The 22,110-nt window shown below is 44.5% G+C and overlaps 1 protein-coding gene across 1 annotated transcript in view; it reads right to left on the reverse strand.

Annotated features, from left to right (window-relative positions):
- Positions 1 to 22,110, reverse strand: part of LOC124595754 (potassium voltage-gated channel protein Shaw-like) — a 408,834-nt gene that overhangs the window by 89,361 nt on the left and 297,363 nt on the right. Inside the window, exon 3 of the mRNA XM_047134633.1 lies at positions 1,200 to 1,394. Coding sequence (XP_046990589.1) covers positions 1,200 to 1,394 — 195 coding nt within the window. The remainder of the gene's footprint in view (positions 1 to 1,199; positions 1,395 to 22,110) is intronic.

Here is a 22,110-nt window from a genome sequence, read left to right on the forward strand (position 1 = left end):
CGGGCAAAATGAGGTCCGACGCGAGGTATCGCATGCCTTTTGTCACCTCAGTGTATGTTACCGCAGGATTCTAATATGCTTAGTTGAGAATCAGCTGGTGCAATTAAAGAATTGCGCCCACTGGAAGCTGAAATATTTCTGTTGTCATCCCGTACTCCACATTTTCCTCTTAGTGATTTTTGAACGTGCTTTTTAACATATACTGATGGGAGAAATTTTCTTTGAGAGAAGACACTAGCTATGCTGTTTACGGTATGCAATGTTGTTACAAATTGATTGTTTGAGAAAATTAAAATATGTATGTTGTATGTTAACCGGGGACCTAGAGATGACGGAGAGGCTCCATCCCTGCCGCAGCCGCAGTAGTCCACAACCCCACGACGACTGCTGCAGTCCACTTCACTTCTCCGCCGCCCCACACCGAACCCAGTGTTATTGTGCGGTTCGGCCCCCGGTAGACCCCCTCCTCCCTCCCCCCCCCCCCTCCCCAGGGAACGTCAGACACCAGACGAATGTAACCCCTATGTTTGGGTGGTAGAGTAATGGTGGTGTGCGCGTACTTGGAGAACTTCTTTGCGCAGCAATTGCCGACATAGTGTAGCTGAGGCGGAATAAGGGGAACCAGCCCACATTCGTCGAGGCAGATGGTAAACCGCCTAAGCACCATCCACAGACTGACCGGCTCACCGGACCTTGACACAAGTCCGCCGGGCGGATTCGTGCCGGGGACCAGGCGCTCCTTCCTGCGCGGGGAAGCCGTGCGTTACACCGCTCGGCTAACCGGGAGGCCAAATTAAAATATTATAATCTTATTAACCAAACGACACACCTGCCATCATGGGCCAGAATAGTAGCCCACGGCCACTAGCCATTTAGAAGGATTATGATAAGACTGAGTCGTCATGTCCAGGTGGAACAAAACCTCGTTTCTCTGGATGCCAGAAACCAGCACTGACATTCACGATAGTCAAGAGCTGCCAGAAGTGGTGCTTTACAACTTTATCACGGAAGACGTCCAGGTACGATAAATAATTTGTGTAGCTCTGTGGTCTGGTTTAGATGTCATTGAAGAAATACTTTTAGTTGAAAGGCACGGTGACGTTTGATTAAAATGATTCTGATTTCTTATTTGTTTCTGGGTGCTTCGACTGGACATCATTTACAGAAAACACTTGCATGACATGCTAGTAAGCAGGCACCTTGGCGGCGTTGGAGGAGTAGGGTTCGTCGAAGAGGGACCATATCTTGGGCTTGATGTGTTGCCACCTGGAGAGCGTTCCGTTGAAGTAGTCCTCCTCGAAGCCGAACTTGCGGGCGATCTCCTCGTCGCTGGGCTTCTCCGTGTCCAGGTCCAGCCTGTCCAGCACGGCCAGTGTCTCCTGCGTGTCCCGGTGCTGCCAACACAACAACACAAAAGTCACTCGCCATAGCTACCAATATCCTACAACAATACGCACTATCACAAATGCTACAAGGTTGTTCAAAATGAATAGGACAAAAAGTATTCCTGTGACTACAGCAACGAATTTATTTCAGAAATACACAAATAGACTTTAATGTTAATTCTCATATTTTGGGTTGGTAACAATGAAACGATGAAAAATCGCTGTTATTTTTCATCGCTATCGTTAGCGGTTAAACTAGTGGCATCAGCGATGGGAAAGGCGTATTGTCTTGTAGAATATCACTAATAATCGTTGTTCAAAGACATTTTCCAACGAAGTTTGGAAAAGTGCATATTCGTACAATCCACGAAGGAAGCACCAGAGAAAGAAATGTGACGCAGTCAACCATTTGGCTTGTACTGCGCAAGTGTCTGCTTACAGAAATCAGATGCTGTGGGCGTTGAAACCAGCCGATAAACGAAAGGGGAGAAAATTAAGCATTGATGTTCAAGCACGTATGAAAGCAGATGGTTTCGCAGAGACTAGTGTTCTATGACGAAGCCACACCCACTTAAGGACATAATTTGAGAATATGGGGTACATAGAACCCATACTCTTTCTGTAACATGACCGCGATTTTCTGAAACTTGAAAATTTTTGCATGATCACAAATAGCATAGTCTTGGTCCTTTCTTTTTTGCAGAATCAACTGTTACAGGCATAACCTATTTCGATATGCTTTCTCTCTGGTTATTGCCTTAGTTGACAGAAGAGGTACCCCATTTCATTTTGCAGCAGGACGGAGCCTTGCTACATTGATGTAACCTCGTACGTAGTCACTTCAAGGAACATCTTCCTCAGTGGTGGATTGGTCGTGGTGGGTCGAATGATGTGCCGTTCATGTTGTTGTGCGCAACCTCTGCCCCCCCCTCCCCCCTCCCCACAAGTCGTCTGACCTTACAACCTTACAACAATGGACTGTAAAGGACACAGATTACGTGCTCCCATTTCCGCAGGACTTACAGCAGCTAAGGCACCAGATAGTCAGGTAAGTTCGATCGGGTCTGGCAAGAAATGCAGTACCGGATAGACAACTGCAGTGTCACACATGGAGCCATATCAAAATTGTGTGAACATCCATAGGAACTGTCAGGATAAACGTTCCAGACTATAAATGCACTTCTGAAATAAAGTCATTACTGTAGTCACAAGTATACTTTCTTTTAGTTCCATTCATTTTGAATCACCCTGCTGCCATAAGGGTGCAGTCATATGGCTGCTTGTTGCTCTTGTAGAGCAGTGCTCACTCAGAAAATGCGAATGCAATTGTTGCAAGTAGAAGTTAGTATAAAAGAGTGGTGAGTTTTGTGACGAAATAGTAGTCGAACGTCTTAATGGCTTGCACTTCGCGGACTCACGTTTCAAGATATTCTGTTATGCTCCGTCTGGAATAAGTGGATGAAAAGTTACACAAGTAGTATTTTCATTATACTACGAGTGTGGCGTCGTGGAGCTTAACAGTCATCCGAGACTGGACTGCTATCGGCAGAGGTGGAGACCTGCAGACTTGACGCTTTCGTTTGAAATATCAACAGAAGAGAAAGTGTACGGCGAATGATAAATATTTTATGAGTGGCTGAAAATTTTATTCACTGGAGAATCGTCGGGACTACATACGTGGGTGCCCTCGTGAGTAGAAACTGTGTGTCAAGCAAGAATTTTCATCTGTGTCTATAAGGACGAAATATTTGTATATAATGAAAAATATATCAGTCAGCAAGATGCCAGTGGATATCAGGTGCGGTTAGGATATGGTTAATAATTACAGTTCACAGAAGAAATGTATTACTACAGAAGGTTGTTGAGGATTAGGTGGGTAGATCGAATAGCTAATGAGGAGATACTGAATCGATTTGGGGGAAATAAAGGAATTTATGTGACATAGATCCTGAAAGGTATAAAGCAATCGTCAGTTTGGTAAAGGAAGTGTGAGTGATAAAATAATTATAGAGGGAGATCAAGACTCGAATAGTGCAAGTGGATGCAGATTGCGTTAATTAACCAGAATAAGGGCACTTGCACAGAATAAACTAGCGCGAAAAGTTTCGTGAAACGAGTCTTCAAACTGAGGGCTACAACAGCGATAGCAAAAAAGAAACAATTATATACCAATGATTATAAAATGTGAACAGTGCAGCTCACATTTACGTTTTTTTCCCCCTTGGTTCGTTGGTTGTTTGGGGAAGGAGACCAGACAGCGTGGTCATCGGTCTCATCGGATTAGGGAAGGAAGTCGGCCGTGCCCTTTCAGAGGAACCATCCCGGCATTTGCCTGGAGTGATTTAGGGAAATCACGGAAAACCTAAATCAGGATGGCCGGACGCGGGATTGAACCGTCGTCCTCCCGAATGCGAGTCCAGTGTCTAACCACTGCGCCACCTCGCTCGGTTTTTTTTCCCCTTGTCTCAATAATGATCAATTTACTACTGGCTTATGTCAGTTATTCAAAGCGAGCAAACTCTGGAAATTGGTTAGTTACAGACATGGGTGTCGTTAGCGGAACACCAGTTCGGGGTTGAACGTGACGCGCATAACAAGTAGTTGGACAATGCAAGTGCCGTTCAACAGAGTTCATTATAGTATGTAAGTGTGTGTGAGTACGAGTATACACACATTTTCTGCTGGTCTGGTCACATACTCTATATCGTAATTAAATTGTACACTGTATCACAAACGGAATCCAGCTCTAGTTAAATCCTGGTGAAGCTCACTTCATTATTCAGATCCTGTTGCGTCGTTTAGGAACCACACTTCGTTGTCATTTCAACAGTATAGCTCCATGTTTGTTTATGAGTATTGCATTCTGCATTTTGGAAGGAAATAAAGACACAGAAGGGCCTTGAAACTGTGATACACAGTGAGCCGTTATGGGATGTGTCAGTGAACTATGCGCTGGTGACTGAACCTAGAAGGCCAGTTGATTGTGTCGACAATATTTCTAATTTCGTTGCAGAGTTCATTTCGCCATACGTTGGTTCACTAAGGCTTCGCGGACCATAGAGAGAGAGAGGTAGCATACGTTTAAAAATACAATGTTTCTGTACTAAAAGCCACCAACCGCATTTACTTTTCTTTTTTTGTGACTTATGGCGCAGTCACTTCAAAAAAGGCTGTTCCTGAGGAACGTTCTATGGTTCCCAGTGTAAACGGAAAACGTCGTTCCGTTTCTTATTACAAACGTAATGTTGTAAGAAGTTTAATTCTACGAGACCAATCGGTAGAGAAGATTCCGAAGAGACAGGTGCAATGTTCAGTACATCGATATTTATTGTCTGGTACGATAGAACAGTGAGGCGAGGCAAATGATGCAGAAGGTAGTGAATATTCTTCGTATTTTGCTTCATAGAGGACATCCCAATTGACCACAAAAAATAACTTTCTGTTCATGAAGAAATAGCAACTTTCTTTCAAATGTGTGGTGCACCACAGTAGTGGGATATCGCTTAGCCAATTCTCCATAGTAAAAGAGTTAGCGAATTTGAAATGCATCGCTGTGAATAATACCTACAGTCCAGCAATCTGTGATAAGCTGTATAAAGAATAAACATCAGTAGCTGAGTGCAGATGTCCCCTCGTCTTGCTGTTTTCGAGATCCTAATTCGTGAAGATTCCATTTATGGAGAATCTCTGTTATGATTTGTCTAAGCTTTTTAAATACCAGGATTTGCTTGTCGTTGTCACTACTGGTCATAAGTTTCACCATAATTACATTAGCAATGAACGCCCCCATAGGGAAAAGTATGTGGGTCGGGCGTATACACTGATGATACCAAACATTATCACCACCTGTTTAATGGCGTGTTTCGTAGTCTCTGAACGAAATATATCACTGATTCTGTGTATCAGGCATCCGACAGTTTGTTGGCAGGTTTATGGAAGTATTGAGTATTAGATATCGACACACAGAACACTTAATTCCCGTAAATAACGGGTTACTAATCTTCGCAGATGACGAAGAAGTTGATGAAATGTATGATGAGATAAAAGAAATTATTCCGGTAGTGAAGGGAGACGAAAATTTAATAGTCATGGGTGACTGCAATTCAAGAGTAGGAAAAGGGTGAGAAGGAAACATAGTAGATGAATATGGATTGGGGCTAAGAAATGAAAGAGGAAGCCGCCTGGTAGAATTTTGCGCAGAGCGTAACTTAATCATAGCTACTGACGGCCTTGGGAGAGCCAGTCCTGACAAAACTCTACCATCTGGTGAGCAAGATGTACGAGACAGGCGAAATACCCTCAGACTTCAAGAAGAATATAATAATTCCAATCCCAAAGAAAGCAGGTGTTGGCAGATGTGAAAATTACCGAACTATCAGTTTAATAAGTCACAGCTGCAAAATACTAACGCGAATTCTTTACTGACGAATGGAAAAACTGATAGAAGCCGACCTCGGGGAAGATCAGTTTGGATTCCGTAGAAATGTTGGAACACGTGAGGCAATACTGACCCTACGACTTATCTTAGAAGAAAGATTAAGGAAAGGCAAACCTACGTTTCTAGCATTTGTAGACTTAGAGAAAGCTTTTTACAATGTTGATTGGAATACTTTCTTTCAAATACTGAAGGTGGCAGGGGTAAAATACAGGGAACGAAAGGCTATTTACAATTTGTACAGAAACCAGATGGCAGTTATAAGAGTCGATGGGCATGAAAGGGAAGCAGTGGTTGGGAAGGGAGTGAGACAGGTTTGTAGCCTCTCCCCGATGTTATTCAATCTGTATATTGAGCAAGCAGTGACGGAAACAAAAGAAAAATTCAGAGTAAGTATTAAAATACATGGAGAAGAAATAAATACTTTGAGGTTCGCCGATGACATTGTAATTCTGTCAGAGACAGCATAGGACTTGGAAGAGCAGTTGAACGGAATGGACAGTGTCTTGAAAGGAGGGTATAAGATGAACATCAACAAAACCAAAACGAGGATAATGGTAGTTGAATGAAGTCGGGGAATTAGATTAGGAAATGAGATACTTAAAGTAGTAAAGGAGTTTTGCTATTTGGGGAGCAAAATAACTGATGATGGTCGAAGTAGAGAGGATATAAAATGTAGACTGGCAATGGCAAGGAAAGCGTTTCTGAAGAAGAAAAATTTGTTAACATCGAGTATAGATTTAAATGTCAGGAAGTCGTTTCTGAAAGTATTTGTATGGAGTGTAGCCATGTATGGAAGTGAAACGTGGACGATAAATAGTTTGGACAAGAAGAGAATAGAAGCTTTCGAAATGTGGTGCTACAGAAGAATGCTGAAGATTAGATGGGTAGATCACGTAACTAATGAGGAGGTATTGAATGGAATTGGGAAGAAGAGAAGCTTGTGGCACAACTTGACTAGAAGAAGGGATCGGTTGGTAGGACATGGTCTGAGACATCGAGGGATCACCAATTTAGTATTGGAGGGCAGCGTGGATGGTAAAATTGTAGAGGGAGACCAAGAGATGAATACACTAAGCAGATTCAGAAGGATGTAGGCGGCAGTAAGTACTGGGAGATGAAGAAGCTTGCACAGGATAGAGTAGCATGGAGAGCTGCATCAAACCAGTCTCAGGACTGAAGATCACAACAACAACAATTTTCGCACGCAGTGATGGCGGCCGACGGCGACCCAGATGGGTTCCCTAGATTTTAAATCAGGCGAATTTCGTCGCTGAAACATCAACGTGCTATGCTCCTCACTGTAGCAAGCTGATAGATGACATAGCCGTCGCGGAAGGCATCAAGCATGAAGGGATGCAAGTGGTTCGCAACTGTCACCGTGTCTTCGATTACTACCACAGGTCCCATGCTAGCGCAGGAGGATGTCACCCATAGCATAATACAGCTCCCACCAACTTGCCTCCGTGGTGCGCTGCACGTTTCGAGCCGTCGTTCACCTCGATGACGGCGTTTGTATAATAAAAAAGTAATTCACCCGAAGAGGCTACACGTTTCCATTGATCGACGGTCGAATCCCTACGGTCCCGTGCCCACTGCAATCGTATTTGACGATGTCATTGGGTCAACATGTGAACACGTAAGGATGGTCTGCTGCGGAGCTCCACGTTCAACAATGTACGATGAACGGTGTGCTCCGAAACACTTACGCGTGCACCAGCATTGTGCTCTTTCGGCAGAGATGTCGCAGATCACCATCTATCCTATTTTACAGAGCTGACAAGCCCCCGAACCCCACATTCTGCAAAGAGCCGTGGATGTTCAACCATTTAGCTCCTAGTGGTGGTTTGACTGTCCATCTACCTCTTTCCGTAGATGCTCGCGACAGTCGCACGTTAATATTCGACCAGCTTCGCCGTTTTAGAGACACTCGTTCACAGCTCTTCGTAATAATAATCTAGCCTTTGTCAAAGTTGCTTATCTGAATGTATTTCCCCGTCTGCAGTCCATATCTTCGATAGGGTGATCCCCCGTCCGTGTCTGATCTACTTGCATGCTTTTGTTACTCGCGCTCGCATATGTACTTCGCTAGCCACAAAGCGGTGTGTGGCGGAGGGCACAATTCACGCCAAAGTCATATTCCCCCCCCCCCCCCCCCCCCCCCCCCCCCCCCCCCCCCCTCGTGCCACTCGCGAATCGCGCGAGGGAAAAACGACTGTCTGAAAGGCTCTAATTTCCCTTATCTTTGAATGGTGATCACTGCACGATTTGAAAGTTGGTGGTCATAATATATCCTCTACATCCTCGGTGAAGATAGGATTTCGGGATTTAGTGAGAAGCCCCTTCCGTTTAGCGCGCCATCTATCTGCAAGTGTGTCCCACTTCAACTTTCCACGAGATTTGTAACGCCCTCGCGATGGTCAAATGTGCCAGTCACGAATCTTGCCGCTGTTTTTTGGACCTACTCAAACTTTTGAATCAGACCCAACTGGTAAGGGTCCCATACAGGCGAACAATACTCGAAGACTGGACGAACTCACGTATTGTAAGCTATTTCCTTTGTTGAAGGACTGCATCGCTTCAGGATTCTACCGACAAACCGCAATCTAGAGTTAGCCTTACCCGTTACTTGTGTAATCTGATCATTCCATTTAAGATCATTTCGAATAGTCACCCCCAAATACTTGACGGATGTTACCGCTTCCAAAGACTGGGCATTTATTTTGTACTCTTACATTAATGGGGATTTTCGCCTTGTTATGCGCATTAGGTTGCACGTACTAATATTGAGACAGAACTACCAATCACTACACCACGCATTTATTTTCTGCAAATCCTTATCAATTTGTTCACAACTTCCGTGTGATACTACCTTCCTGTAGACTACAGCGTCATCGGCAAACAGGCGGTGGACAGTGATCACAATGTTTTGTTTTGTCGGTGTACAAATCAGAGAGTAATGACGTGAAATGTCATATACAGGGTGAAGAAAAATTCGCACATTCGGTCTTCGCAACGCAATTCCTCACATACTAGCAACACAAAAATATCGATCCTGGCCATATATCGGTCAGTAAATAGAAGTTAAAGATTGGCAATCTGGCAACACTGTAATAACATGTACTTTAACTACCTGTGTTAGCATTCGACAGTAGTTCTGTGGAGTCGGTGCAGTGGATAGTATTTCGTGTTAGCATGCAGAAGGTTGAGTGTTCGTTCCTGGGTTGGGGCTAAATGTACTCTGCATGGTATCTGGCGTCTTAATCATGATACAGCGATTACAGTCGATCTTCTACAAAAAATTTGCACTTACGTACCACGAACACAGAAATTGAAGAACAATCGTTTTCGCTGGTCAGCTTTTAAAGAAGCCTTTTGCACGTCGTTGACACGAACTGTTTCGCACCAAACCTGTTTTCTGTTTATCGTCACCCAATGGCCCCTCGTTTAGTGCCAACTATTCCTACCACATCCTGGTCCGCTACATTTCGTTAGAGCCTTACGTCACCAGTAGGGCTAGTAAAATTCTTTGCAAATAACTTCCAAACTCGATTACCATTTGTATGTATTATCACCGTGGAATTACTAATTATGCCTTTCAACACTGATCTGATCGGTTTATGCTGTTTAGTTAGTATCTCTATGCGTTATTACTACACTCCTGGAAATTGAAATAAGAACACCGTGAATTCATTGTCCCAGGAAGGGGAAACTTTATTGACACATTCCTGGGGTCAGACACATCACATGATCACACTGACAGAACCACAGGCACATAGACACAGGCAACAGAGCATGCACAATGTCGGCACTAGTACAGTGTATATCCACCTTTCGCAGCAATGCAGGCTGCTATTCTCCCATGGAGACGATCGTAGAGATGCTGGATGTAGTCCTGTGGAACGGCTTGCCATGCCATTTCCACCTGGCGCCTCAGTTGGACCAGCGTTCGTGCTGGACGTGCAGACCGCGTGAGACGACGCTTCATCCAGTCCCAAACATGCTCAATGGGGGACAGATCCGGAGATCTTGCTGGCCAGGGTAGTTGACTTACACCTTCTAGAGCACGTTGGGTGGTACGGGATACATGCGGACGTGCATTGTCCTGTTGGAACAGCAAGTTCCCTTGCCGGTCTAGGAATGGTAGAACGATGGGTTCGATGACGGTTTGGATGTACCGTGCACTATTCAGTGTCCCCTCGACGATCACCAGTGGTGTACGGCCAGTGTAGGAGATCGCTCCCCACACCATGATGCCGGGTGTTGGCCCTGTGTGCCTCGGTCGTATGCAGTCCTGATTGTGGCGCTCACCTGCACTGCGCCAAACACGCATACGACCATCATTGGCACCAAGGCAGAAGCGACTCTCATCGCTGAAGACGACACGTCTCCATTCGTCCCTCCATTCACGCCTGTCGCGACACCACTGGAGGCGGGCTGCACGATGTTGGGGCGTGAGCGGAAGACGGCCTAACGGTGTGCGGGACCGTAGCCCAGCTTCATGGAGACGGTTGCGAATGGTCCTCGGCGATACCCCAGGAGCAACAGTGTCCCTAATTTGCAGGGAAGTGGCGGTGCGGTCCCCTACGGCACTGCGTAGGATCCTACGGTCTTGGCGTGCATCCGTGCGTCGCTGCGGTCCGGTCCCAGGTCGACGGGCACGTGCACCTTCCGCCGACCACTGGCGACAACATCGATGTACTGTGGAGACCTCACGCCCCACGTGTTGAGCAATTCGGCGGTACGTCCACCCGGCCTCCCGCATGCCCACTATACGCCCTCGCTCAAAGTCCGTCAACTGCACATACGGTTCATGTCCACGCTGTCGCGGCATGCTACCAGTGTTAAAGACTGCGATGGAGCTCCGTATGCCACGGCAAACTGGCTGACACTGACGGCGGCGGTGCACAAATGCTGCGCAGCTAGCCCCATTCGACGGCCAACACCGCGGTTCCTGGTGTGTCCGCTGTGCCGTGCGTGTGATCATTGCTTGTACAGCCCTCTCGCAGTGTCCGGAGCAAGTATGGTGGGTCTGACACACCGGTGTCAATGTGTTCTTTTTCCATTTCCAGGAGTGTATTATTATTATCGACTGAAATTTGGAAACATAATTTCCATTACCGTTAGAGAAACAGTGTAAATGTCGGAAACGTGTGGCTCGTGAAACGGTATATATTACAGTATTCTATGGCAGAATATAGTTGGTAAATAAAATCAAATACGCGTCGACACAGAATCGAACCACCGACATCCTGCATGCTAACCCAAAACGCTATCCACTGCACCAAAAACACAGAGCTAATGATCTAACAGAGATAATTATTATACTTGTGATTACAGTGTTGCCAGATTGCTAAACTTTAACGCCAATTTACTGCCCGAAATATGTGCAGGACGAAATATTTTTTGAGAGTGATTTCTGTGCTGTTCGTGTGTGAGGAATCGCGTTGCGAAGTCCGAGTACGCGAATTTTTCTTAAGCCTGTACATACCAGACTTACAGAATGTTTAAGATAAGGTTCAGTGAGCACATGCTAACTAAGAAAGTCCAGGTTAAACAAGACAGCGCGTTTGCTGAGCGTATTAAATTAAGTGTCACCAATCTCAATCATAAGAACACTTGAGATTACTGTATCTTTTTCAAAAAGGGGAAAAGCTGTATCTACTCGAGGAGCTATATCTATATGTTGATAAGGACAAGTTGCTAAACAATCAACTGATTAGCAGAAATCAGGTATATTATGATACAATGCTACCAGTGTTTAGACAGTTGTTACAACGATATCTTTTATTTTACGCCAAAATAATTATTTTTAACTTGTTCGTTTAGCTGTGAGTGATGTTGAGAGAGTTATATTTCAAGAAAGGGGCTTATTAATGGCCTTATTTTATCGAAGGTGGCTTTACCTTCTATATCCTGTAAATTATGTTTTTGTGATTACTAAAAATAGATCTTTGTTAGCAGTTCGCGGTGCTTATGACTGTCCCTGATCCTGATGCCTTGATGTTTGGATTGTTGATCCTTTACGCACACAATACGCATGCACTTGAAAATTTAGCTATTTTACTCTGTATGACAGTTTTAATGACATAGTTTGACGTGCCTTTTTTTCATGTCGTCAGTTTATCTTTTTTCTGCTTTATGTGGGGTTCCTTAATGGGATTGCAATGGCCTGCATGTATGCACCTTAATTTTTTTAAGTTTTACGAAGCTTTTGTCTTTCGTAGACGTAACTTACGACGCACCACCTGTACACCTCTTGCCACACTATCCGCAGTATTTGCGTCTTGATCCGTCACGGTATATTTGTGTGCGTGCCAAACGGACACTGTGCTTTGTGTAGCTCAGACCGCACGTGTTTTGTAAATATGGTCTTATTTTGTACTGCTGTGGTTGTGTCCGCTGGTGTGCTCAAGGTAATATGAGATAGCTGAAGTACTTATTGTATTATATTTTTTCTTTGACATTTGCATTACATAAATTCTTTTCTCCTCAATCACGCAAAAAAATTTATATAGAAGCACTTTCACAATTGGAAGCATTCAATAACCTGAGAGAAATTTTTATATACTATGTTCTTTATATTATTTAAAAAAGCATTAACAACCGAACACCAATAAGTTTATAACAACCGGTCGGGACACAAATTTTCACCTGTCTCCGTTGATATATATCAACGCCCTTCAGCAGCTGAATGTATTAAAATATAATTCTAATTTCGTTCTAGACGGCTGCAGGTCGACATGTCCGAAAGAACAGACTCCATACCCATATAAGTATATCTAGGCTGTGGTTTGTCTATCCGCAATATTGCTGCTCGCATCGGTTGGTGGTCTCACGACAGTCATGCTGATATGGAACTCACGGATTCAGAGCTCCATACTCAAAACAGTGCAAAATGTCACTTGCCCCATGCGATTAGTGCCCGATAGGATAGAAATTTTTCACTCGGCCTTGCAGCATCGTACAGCCACGTCACAAGTCTTGAGTGAGGAAATGGGCTTCTTTGCAGCACGACAAGAATCCACACGGAAAGTACGACAAATTGTTGACAGATTGCCAGCATGGCAATCATTGCTGCTGTTTCCCTTGGGGCAGAAGGAGAGAGGCACGCTGTTCCAGCGTAATGCCAAGTGCTGGCACGATGATGGAGAACGGGAAAGCAAAGCGGGCTGTGAGACGACGTCAGCCAGTAGTACGCTGACCAGGACGACACCAAGACAGGAGCGGCATCTACACGAAGAGGGTATAAGCGCCGCGCCGCATAGCTGCGTACCGTTCACGTGTGCCGTCGCCATCATCCATGTTATGTGCGCCGTGTCAACTAGTGTTAGTGATGTTTCTCGTCCAGCGTGAACGGCTCCATGTTTTTTTGTTTTTTAGTGTCTACATTTTTTTGCCCGCCGTTTTGACTGTATTCTCTGTGCCACCTCTATGTAATACTTATTGTCAAACTCAAGGCTGAAGAGCGGCGTACTCTGCTGCTGACAGCCCGCCTTTGTATAAAGTGTTTAAAATCACAATAAAGAAAAAAAAATAGCTGCAGCCGGAGTGGACGATGGGCCGTCACACAAACGCTACAGCAGTGACTTATGAACTGCATTGTTTTGCTTGCACTGAAATTGTATATACCGAAGGACATTGATTATTTGCATGTCGCCATTTGCTTGCGACACACCTTTGCGAATATGCAAAGTTAACTATTATCAATTTAACGTAGGGTGATAAACTCCATTATTAGGATTTGCTTGAATTGTTGTCTCTGAGAATTAGACAATTAGTCGAGTGGCCAGAACACAGTATTGACGACGAGGATACAAAAAAAAAAAAAAAAAAAAAAAACTGCATCTCGTGGCCACGGAATTTTCGCAGGGGTGTTTACTTGCTATAACAGTCTCTTATCATGTTTTTGCTAATCAGTATTTTCAGGTGGGCATTGCAGAAATTTGCTTTTTCTTGCCTGCCTTGTCTGTTTGTTGCATTTGTCTCTTCCGATATGCCCACCTCACCTATTCCATTCCCTGCTCCAGCGCCACAGCTGCCAGCGTTAAATGCAATGCAGCTAATGCAGATGTTTAAATTTCAGAGCCAGCAAATATCCTCGCTGCTAACCACGGTACAGCAGCTCCTGGTGAACGAAACTGCTAATGCAGCGCAAGCAACACCTCCCGCAGCTCCAAGTGCAATACTGTTTTTTCGCCAGTTTCATGTACAAGAAGAGGAATGGCTCGAGTGGTTGCAGCAGTCTGAAGCCCATGTAATTGCTCCAAACGTACCAGGTACTGTGAACCTTCCCTATGTATTGTCCACAGTAGGCAGTGCCGTGTTTAGACTCATCCAAAAACTGTTCCCTGAAGCCGCTACGAATGACCTTTCCTATGATCAGGTTGTAGATTCGCTAATTGCTATGATCAACAACTGAATGTGGTAGCAGCTAAGTAGCAATTCTTTAATTGTAAAAAAACGGCCAGAACAAACTTTTCGTTAGCGGGTCACAGATTTGCAGGGTATGACGAGGAAATGCAAATTCAAACGTGCTTGTGGTGTTTTATAGTCAGATGTTACATTGAGTGATGCGATCATGTACAATGTAACTGATGACTAACTCAGAGAACAGATTTTGAAACAGTCCGATCCATCATTTCAGCAAGTAGTGCAAATATTAGATCAGTAAGACTCAGGTGCCCTTTTGGCCAATAAGTTTGAGCAGCCAACTATTTGCCAGGTTCAGTCCCTTGTTTGCGACGGACCCACTCAGCTGTGGCAGCTTGCGCTCTCCACGCCTCGTAAGCAACTCTTCACGCCGCTCAGCTCGCTAAGCAGGCGGCTACACAGGTGAACGGAATAAAATAATGGCCTCGGCACTCTTCATGGCACACACGCCAAGACTGCCCCTCCCTACAACCACCGTGTTACGCTTGTGGCAAGAAAGGGACATATACAATCCGTATGTTTGCAACGGAACCAAAATAACAATTTGGTCCACTCGCAAAAATTTAGTCACAAGGCCGTGTCATTACTGCAGTATATTCAAAGTCTGCAAACAGGCATTGTCAAAACTAGCAAGTGACCAGTTTCTTCAATGCTACGCCAGTCCAACAAACTTTTTGTTCATTTGCTTCTTTGTGGGAAACATGTGAAATTTCAGTTGGACACAGGTACCTCTGTTGCATTGCTGAATCATCACACACATGAAGTGTTAAGCTCCCCATGCCTGTCTAAAGCTAGCACCCACCTGACGGCTTATAATGGACAAGACTTTCTCTTTCTCAGAAAAGGTACTTTGCTTGCCATGTATCGTTCACATACGCGAACAGTGACTCTTACGGTGTTACAATCATGCGATTGTGATAACATATTTGGTCTTGATTCATTTGATTTGTTTGGCTTTAACATTCAGGACGTTGTGTTGTCAGTTCCTGCATCCAATGCAAAAGAATTCTTGGAATTCTTTTCTGAAGTTTAAGCAAGGCTACCAATTTTTTTGCACGTATTACTCTCAAACACAGCACTCTGCCGAAATTTTGCTGGGCCAGAAATGTTCCCATTGTATTATGCGTCAAAGCCGCTGCTGAACTTAAAGAATTTCAAAATGATGGAGCTATTGCGCACGTACAAGCTAGTCAATGGGCAAGTCCACTGGTTTTACTCCCCAAGCCTTCTGATCACATTCGTCTCTGTGTTGGCTTTAAGTCTAAAGTCAACCCACAAACTGTGATTGATACTTACCCATTGCCACGCCCAGAGGATCTCATGGTCAGATTAGATGCTGGTTGCTACTTTTCAAAAATTGATTTGCGCGATGCGTATCTTCAAATTCTGGTCGATGAAGAATGTCGGAAAGTGTGTATAGTGAATACGCATTAGATTAGATGCTGGTTGCTACTTTTCAAAAATTGATTTGCGCGATGCGTATCTTCAAATTCAGGTAGATGAAGATTCTTAGAAAGTGTGTGTTGTGAATACTCATTTGGGATCGTTTAAATATTTGCATTTGCCTTTTGGGAGTGCTTCTGCACCCGCCATTTTCCAACGGTACTTGAAACAGCTTACTGCACAAGTGCCAAAGTGTTCAAATCATTTGGATGACATTGTCGTAGCAGGTTGTATTCCTAAAGAACATATTGCTAATTTGCGTGCTTTGTTTCATGTTTTATCTGATGCGAGACTAAAGTGTAGATTGTGCAATTGAGATTTTTTTAAAACCTGAGTTGCATTATGTTGGTCACGTCTTCAGTTGCATTTGTTAACCATAAGAGATTTGCCAGTTCCTCGCAGTGTCACAGAACTGCAGTCTTAGGGAAAATGAACTTCTACGTTCGGTTGATAGCAAAGTTACCTTAAGGAAAGGCAAACCCACGTTTCTAGCATTTGTAGACTTAGGGAAAGCTTTTGACAGTGTTGACTGGAAAACACTCTCTCAAATTCTGAAGGTGACAGGGTTCAAATACAGGGACCGAAAGGCTATTTACAATTTGTACAGAAACCAGATGGCAGTTATAAGAGTCGAGGGGCATTAAAGAGAAGCAGTGGTTGGGAAGGGAGTGAGACAGGGTTGTAGCCTATCTCCAATGTTATTCAATCTATGTATCGAGCAAGCAGTAAAGGAAACAACAGAAAAATGTGGAGTACGAATTAAAATCCATGGAGAAGAAATAAAAGCTTTGAGTTTTGCCGATGGCATTGTAATTCTATCAGAGACCAAAAAGGACCTGGAAGAGCAGTTGAACGGAATGGACAGTGTCTTGAAAGGAGGATATAAGATGAACATCAACAAAAGCAAGACGATATAATGGAATGTAGTCGAATTAAATCAGCTGATGCTGAGCGAATTAGGTTAGGAAATGAGACACTTAAAGCAGTAGATAAGTTTTGCTGTTTGGGGAGCAAAAGAACTGGTGATGGTAGAAGTAGAGAGGATATAAACTGTAGACTGGAAATGGCAAGAAAAGCGCGTCTGAAAATATCGAGTATAGATTTAAGTGTCAGGAAGTCTTTTTCTAAAAGTATTTGTATGGATGTGAAAATGGACGATAAATAGTTTAGACAAATAGAGAATAGAAGCGTTCGAAATGTGGTGCTACAGAAGAATGCTGAAGATTAGATAGGTAGGACACATAACTAATGAGATAACGAATATAATTGTGGAGAAGAGGAATTTGTGGCACAACTTGACTAGGAGAAGGGATCGGTTGGTACGACATGTTCTAAGGCATCAAGAGATCACCAATTTAGTATTTGATGGTGGCGTGGAGGGTAAAAATTGTTGAGGGAGACCTAGAGATGAGTACACTAAGCAGATTCAGACGAATGTAGGTTGCAGTAGGTACTTGGAGATGAAGAAACTTGCACAGGATAGAGTAGCATGGAGAGCTGCATTAAACCAGTCTGCGGACTGAAGATCACACAACAACAACGAATGCTGCGCAAATCGCAGCTCCATTGCATCGCTTGAGACGCAAGAATGTCACCTTTGTTTGGACAGATGAGTGCCAAGTAGCTTCTCAAAAACTTAAAGACGCGTTGCTCAGTGATCGAGGCTTGGTTCACTTTGATCCTGACAAACCAGTTTTATTGCAAGTTGACGCTTCCTCTTACGGAGTCAGTGCTGTGCTTTCGCACTGAATTGGTCACAAAGACAGGCCTATCGCTTTTGCATAAAAAAGTGTTATCCAAAGCTAACTGTAATTATTCACAAATTGAGAAAGAGGCACTGGGTATTTTGTATGGTGTCACCAAATTCCACCACTATTTGCATGACAGGAAATTCCCCTTAGTAATGGATCACAAGCATTTTCAGTCCTTGTTTCATCCGAAGAAACCGGATCCCGTACGGACTGCCCAAAAATTACAAAGATGGGCTTTCTTGTTGTCTCAATACCAGTACGAGATTGTGTATCGTCCGATAGCTCAACATGGTAATGCAACGCTCTTACACGTCTTACAGTTGGCCCTGATGTAGACTTTGTCGCTTCTGCTTCATCTTGTTGTCACGTCGGTGCTCAGGATTCTGAATTGCTTCAATCTTTTCTGTTGAACTATAGGAAAATTGCACAGGCCACGGAATCTACTAAGATTCATTCTCACATCTTGGCCTCGTACCTTGCATGGCACGAAGAACTCTGTAGTGCGCCGATACTTTTCACGTTGGCATAACCTCGCTATACAGAAAGATGGGATTCTTGTTCAAAATGACAGTGGACAGTCACGTTTATTGATCCCTAAAGCCTTGCAAAAAGAAGTGTTGCAGTTACTTCGCCGGCCCAAGTGGCCGTGCGGTTAAAGGCGCTGCAGTCTGGAACCGCAAGACCGCTACGGTCGCAGGTTTGAATCCTGCCTCGGGCATGGATGTTTGTGATGTCCTTAGGTTAGTTAGGTTTAACTAGTTCTAAGTTCTAGGGGACTAATGACCTCAGCAGTTGAGTCCCATAGTGCTCAGAGCCATTTGAACCATTTTTGCAGTTACTTCACCAAGGACACTGGGGGAGTGTTCGTACGAAACAGTTAGTGCGTCGACATTGTACTTGGCAGGGTATGGACAACCAATTAGAACAGATGACGCCACAGTGTCACGTATGTGTGGAAAATAAGTCCGCTCCACCACAAAAATTCTCTGCTTGGCCTAAGTCGCAATCACCATGACAACGTGTACACATAGACTTTGTGGGATCTTTTTGGAGCACTCGTTGGTTGATTGCGGAATGAGGTTTATTCGTATAGAAAGTTTCCTTTTTCTGTGCCAATGAACTCGACTACGTCACGTAGCACAATTCAGGTGCTGTCATCAATTTTTGGCCTTAAAGATTTATCTGAAGTCATAGCGTCGGACAACGGCGCTCCTTTCACTTCAAATGAATTTGAAACATTCTGTGAACGCAGTGGCATACAACATATAACTAGTGCACCGTTCCACCCACAGCCAAGTGGTGAAGTGGAACGTTTGTCAGAACCTTCAAGCAGCAGATGGCCAGACTTGGCTCCGTACGCACCAGGAATCAAGCATTGCAACTGTTTCTCGTCTCCTATCGTTCGCACCCGTGAGATGGACCATCGCCGGCGAAATTGCTTCACGGGCACCGCCATCGGACACTCCTCCACCCTCCTCAGTATCCGGAGCCATATCATGTCTGTGGCACTATCTGCCGTATTTCGCGATAGTATAAAATGAGCCGCCCTTCTTTGTACTTTTTCGATGTCATCCGTGAGTCCTACCTGATGCGGATCCCACACCGCACAGCAATACTCCAGAATAGGGTGGAGAAGCATGGTGTAAGCAGTCTCTTTAGTAAAAATGGTTCAAAAGGCTCTGAGCACTATGGGACTTAACATCTATGGTCATCAGTCCCCTAGAACTTAGAACTACTTAAACCTAACTAACCGAAGGACATCACACAACACCCAGTCATCACGAGGCAGAGAAAATTCCGGACCCCGCCGGGAATCGAACCCGGGAACCCGGGCGTGGGAAGCGAGAACGCTACCGCACGACCACGAGCTGCGGACAGTCTCTTTAGTAGACTTGTTGCACCCCCTATGTGTTCTGCCAATGAATCGTAGTCTTTGGTTTGCTCTACACACAACATTATCTATGTGATCATTTCAATATAGGTTATTTGTAATTGTAATCCCTAAGTATTTAGTTGAATTTACAGCCTTCCGAGTTGTGTGACTTATCGCGTAATTGAAATTTAGTGGATTTCTTATAGTATTCATGTGAATAACTTCACAGTTTTCTTTATTCAGGGTCAATTGCCACTTTTCGCACCAAACGGATATCTTATCTAAACCATTTTGAATTCGATTTGGTCATCTGATGACTTTACAAGACAGTAAAAGACAGCACCTTCTGCAAACAATCTAAGACGGCTAATAAGATTGTCTCCTTTATCGTTAATATAGATCAGGAACAATAGAGGGCCTATAACACTTCCTTGGGGAACGCCAGATATTACTCCTGTTTTACTCAATGAGTTTCCGTCTATTACTACGTTCAAAATGTTCAAATGTGTGTGAAATCTTATGGGACTTAACTGCTAAAGTCATCAGTTCCTAAGCTTACACACTACTTAATCTAAATCATCCTAAGGAAAACATACACATCCATGCCCGAGGGAGGACTCGAACCTCCGCCGGGACCAGCCGTACAGTCCATGACTGCAGCGCCCTAGACCGCTCGGCTAATCCCGCGCGGCTATTACTACGAACTGTGACCTTTCTGACAGGAAATCACGACGTTAGTGATATGGGTCTGTAATTCAACGGATTATCCTACTTCCCTTTTTTGGTATTGGTTGGTTGGTTGGTTGGGTGGGGGCAGGAGACCAGACAGCGAGGTCATCGGTCTATTCGAATTAGGGAAGGACGGGGAAGGAAGTCGGCCGTGCCCTTTGAAAGGAACCATCCCGACATTTGCCTGGAGCGATTTAGGGAAATCACGGAAAACCTAAATCAGGACGGCCGGACGCGGGATTGAACCGTCGTCCTCCCGAATGCGAGTCCAGTGTCTTACCACTGCGCCACCTCGCTCGGTTTTTGGTATTGGTGTGACCTGAGCAATTTTCGAATCTTTAGGTACGGATCTTTCTGTGAGTGAGCGATTGTATGTAATCGCTAAATATGGAGCTATTGTATCAGCATACTCTGAGAGGAACCTGACTGGTGTACAATCGGGACCAGAGGCCTTGCCTTTATTAAGTGATTTAAGCTGCTTTGCGAACCGAGGATATATAGCAAAACTCCTATGCGGGTATATAACCACTGACATGTAGGGAAGGGAATGTATGTAGGTATAAATGCATTAAACCGGGAACCTAGAAACGACGGAGAGGTTTCGAGACGCCGTAGCCCTCAGTGGTTCACAACCCCACAACAGGCCATAGCAGTCCACCCACCTCACCGCCGCCCACTATGAACCCAGGGTTGTTGTGCGGTTCGGCCCGCAGTCGGCCCTCCGGGGACATCTCACACCAGACGAGTGCACCCCCAAATGTTTGCGTGGTAGAGTAATTATGATGTATGCATACAGTGTAACTGAGGTGGAATATGGGGAACCAGCCCGTATTCTCCGAGGTAGATGGAAAACCGCCTTAAAAACCATCCACAGGCTGGCTGGCACACCGGACCTCGACAGTAATCCGCCGGGCGGATCCTTGCCTGGGACCGGCACGCCTTCTCGCTCGGGAAGCAGCGCATCAGACCGCGCGGCTAGCCGGGCGGGCACAGGCAAGGGGATAGAGTGGGATCTGTTTCATTTCGACTTGAATACGATGAATGCGGAGACGTGAACTACGGCAATGCTATGACCAAATACGTTCAAATGGGAGCAACGTGTTATTGTTCTCTTGGCTGCCGAAGAACAAACACGCACAAATCTCTCAGAGAATGGAGAATGTATGTGGGGCAGCAAGCCCCTCGGAAAAGTACCATGCGTGACAAGGGATGCTGCTGCTTCATGATAATGCACGTCCCCATATCGAAAATTTCATAACACAGAAGTTAGGCCAACTCACGCGGAAGACACTCGAGTACCCGCCCTAGCGTCTGATCTCTCCCAGTGTAATTATCACGCTTTCGGTCCCTTAAGAAAGCGGTTGAAGGGTGGAACATTCCTGTTGGATAAGGATGTGCAGCAGGCAGTTACGGACTTCTTCACGCAGCAGGACACTGCTGTTTTACGAAACAGGTATCTTGAACCTAGGGCGTCGGTAGGATGATTTCCTCAATGTTCACAGCAATTTTGCCTCATTATCATACTTTTTGATCGCTCCTTATACAACCTAATTGTTCACTGGCGACAAACTGGCCCCAATCCTTGCAGACCATTTTACTGCTTGACTACATACCAGGCCTATCTACAGTGTATCAAACCACTTCAGTTGCTCCTATGGGCTCGTGATTTCTTGTTTTCAACGAAAGGTTATTGTATTTTCTTCATTATATCTGAGAATCAGTAGGTTCAGAGGCAATTGTTCCACAGAGGTTTTAGAATTAAATTTTCTGCGATTTTTAAGTGTAATCTGAGTTTCCTAGATTCGTGAATTAGATTTCATAATTTGCATCTGTATACATAAATTAGCTTTAATATACATTGGTTTCCATAACATCTGCATAGATTTGCATTAATTTACATAAATGAATATAAATCTGTTTGTACATGAGTAACAGAATCTTTCCCTGCCTTGTTTTTTTTGTGACGGAACGGGTATGCGAGCCTTGGAAAGTAGCTAAACCTCGTTTGGCTTAGTACCTTATTTATATTTCATGATGACCCGTAGAAATTTATTTTCTGAA

This window comes from Schistocerca americana, chromosome 2, assembly GCF_021461395.2.
Source record: "Schistocerca americana isolate TAMUIC-IGC-003095 chromosome 2, iqSchAmer2.1, whole genome shotgun sequence".
Lineage (NCBI taxonomy): Eukaryota > Metazoa > Arthropoda > Insecta > Orthoptera > Acrididae > Schistocerca > Schistocerca americana.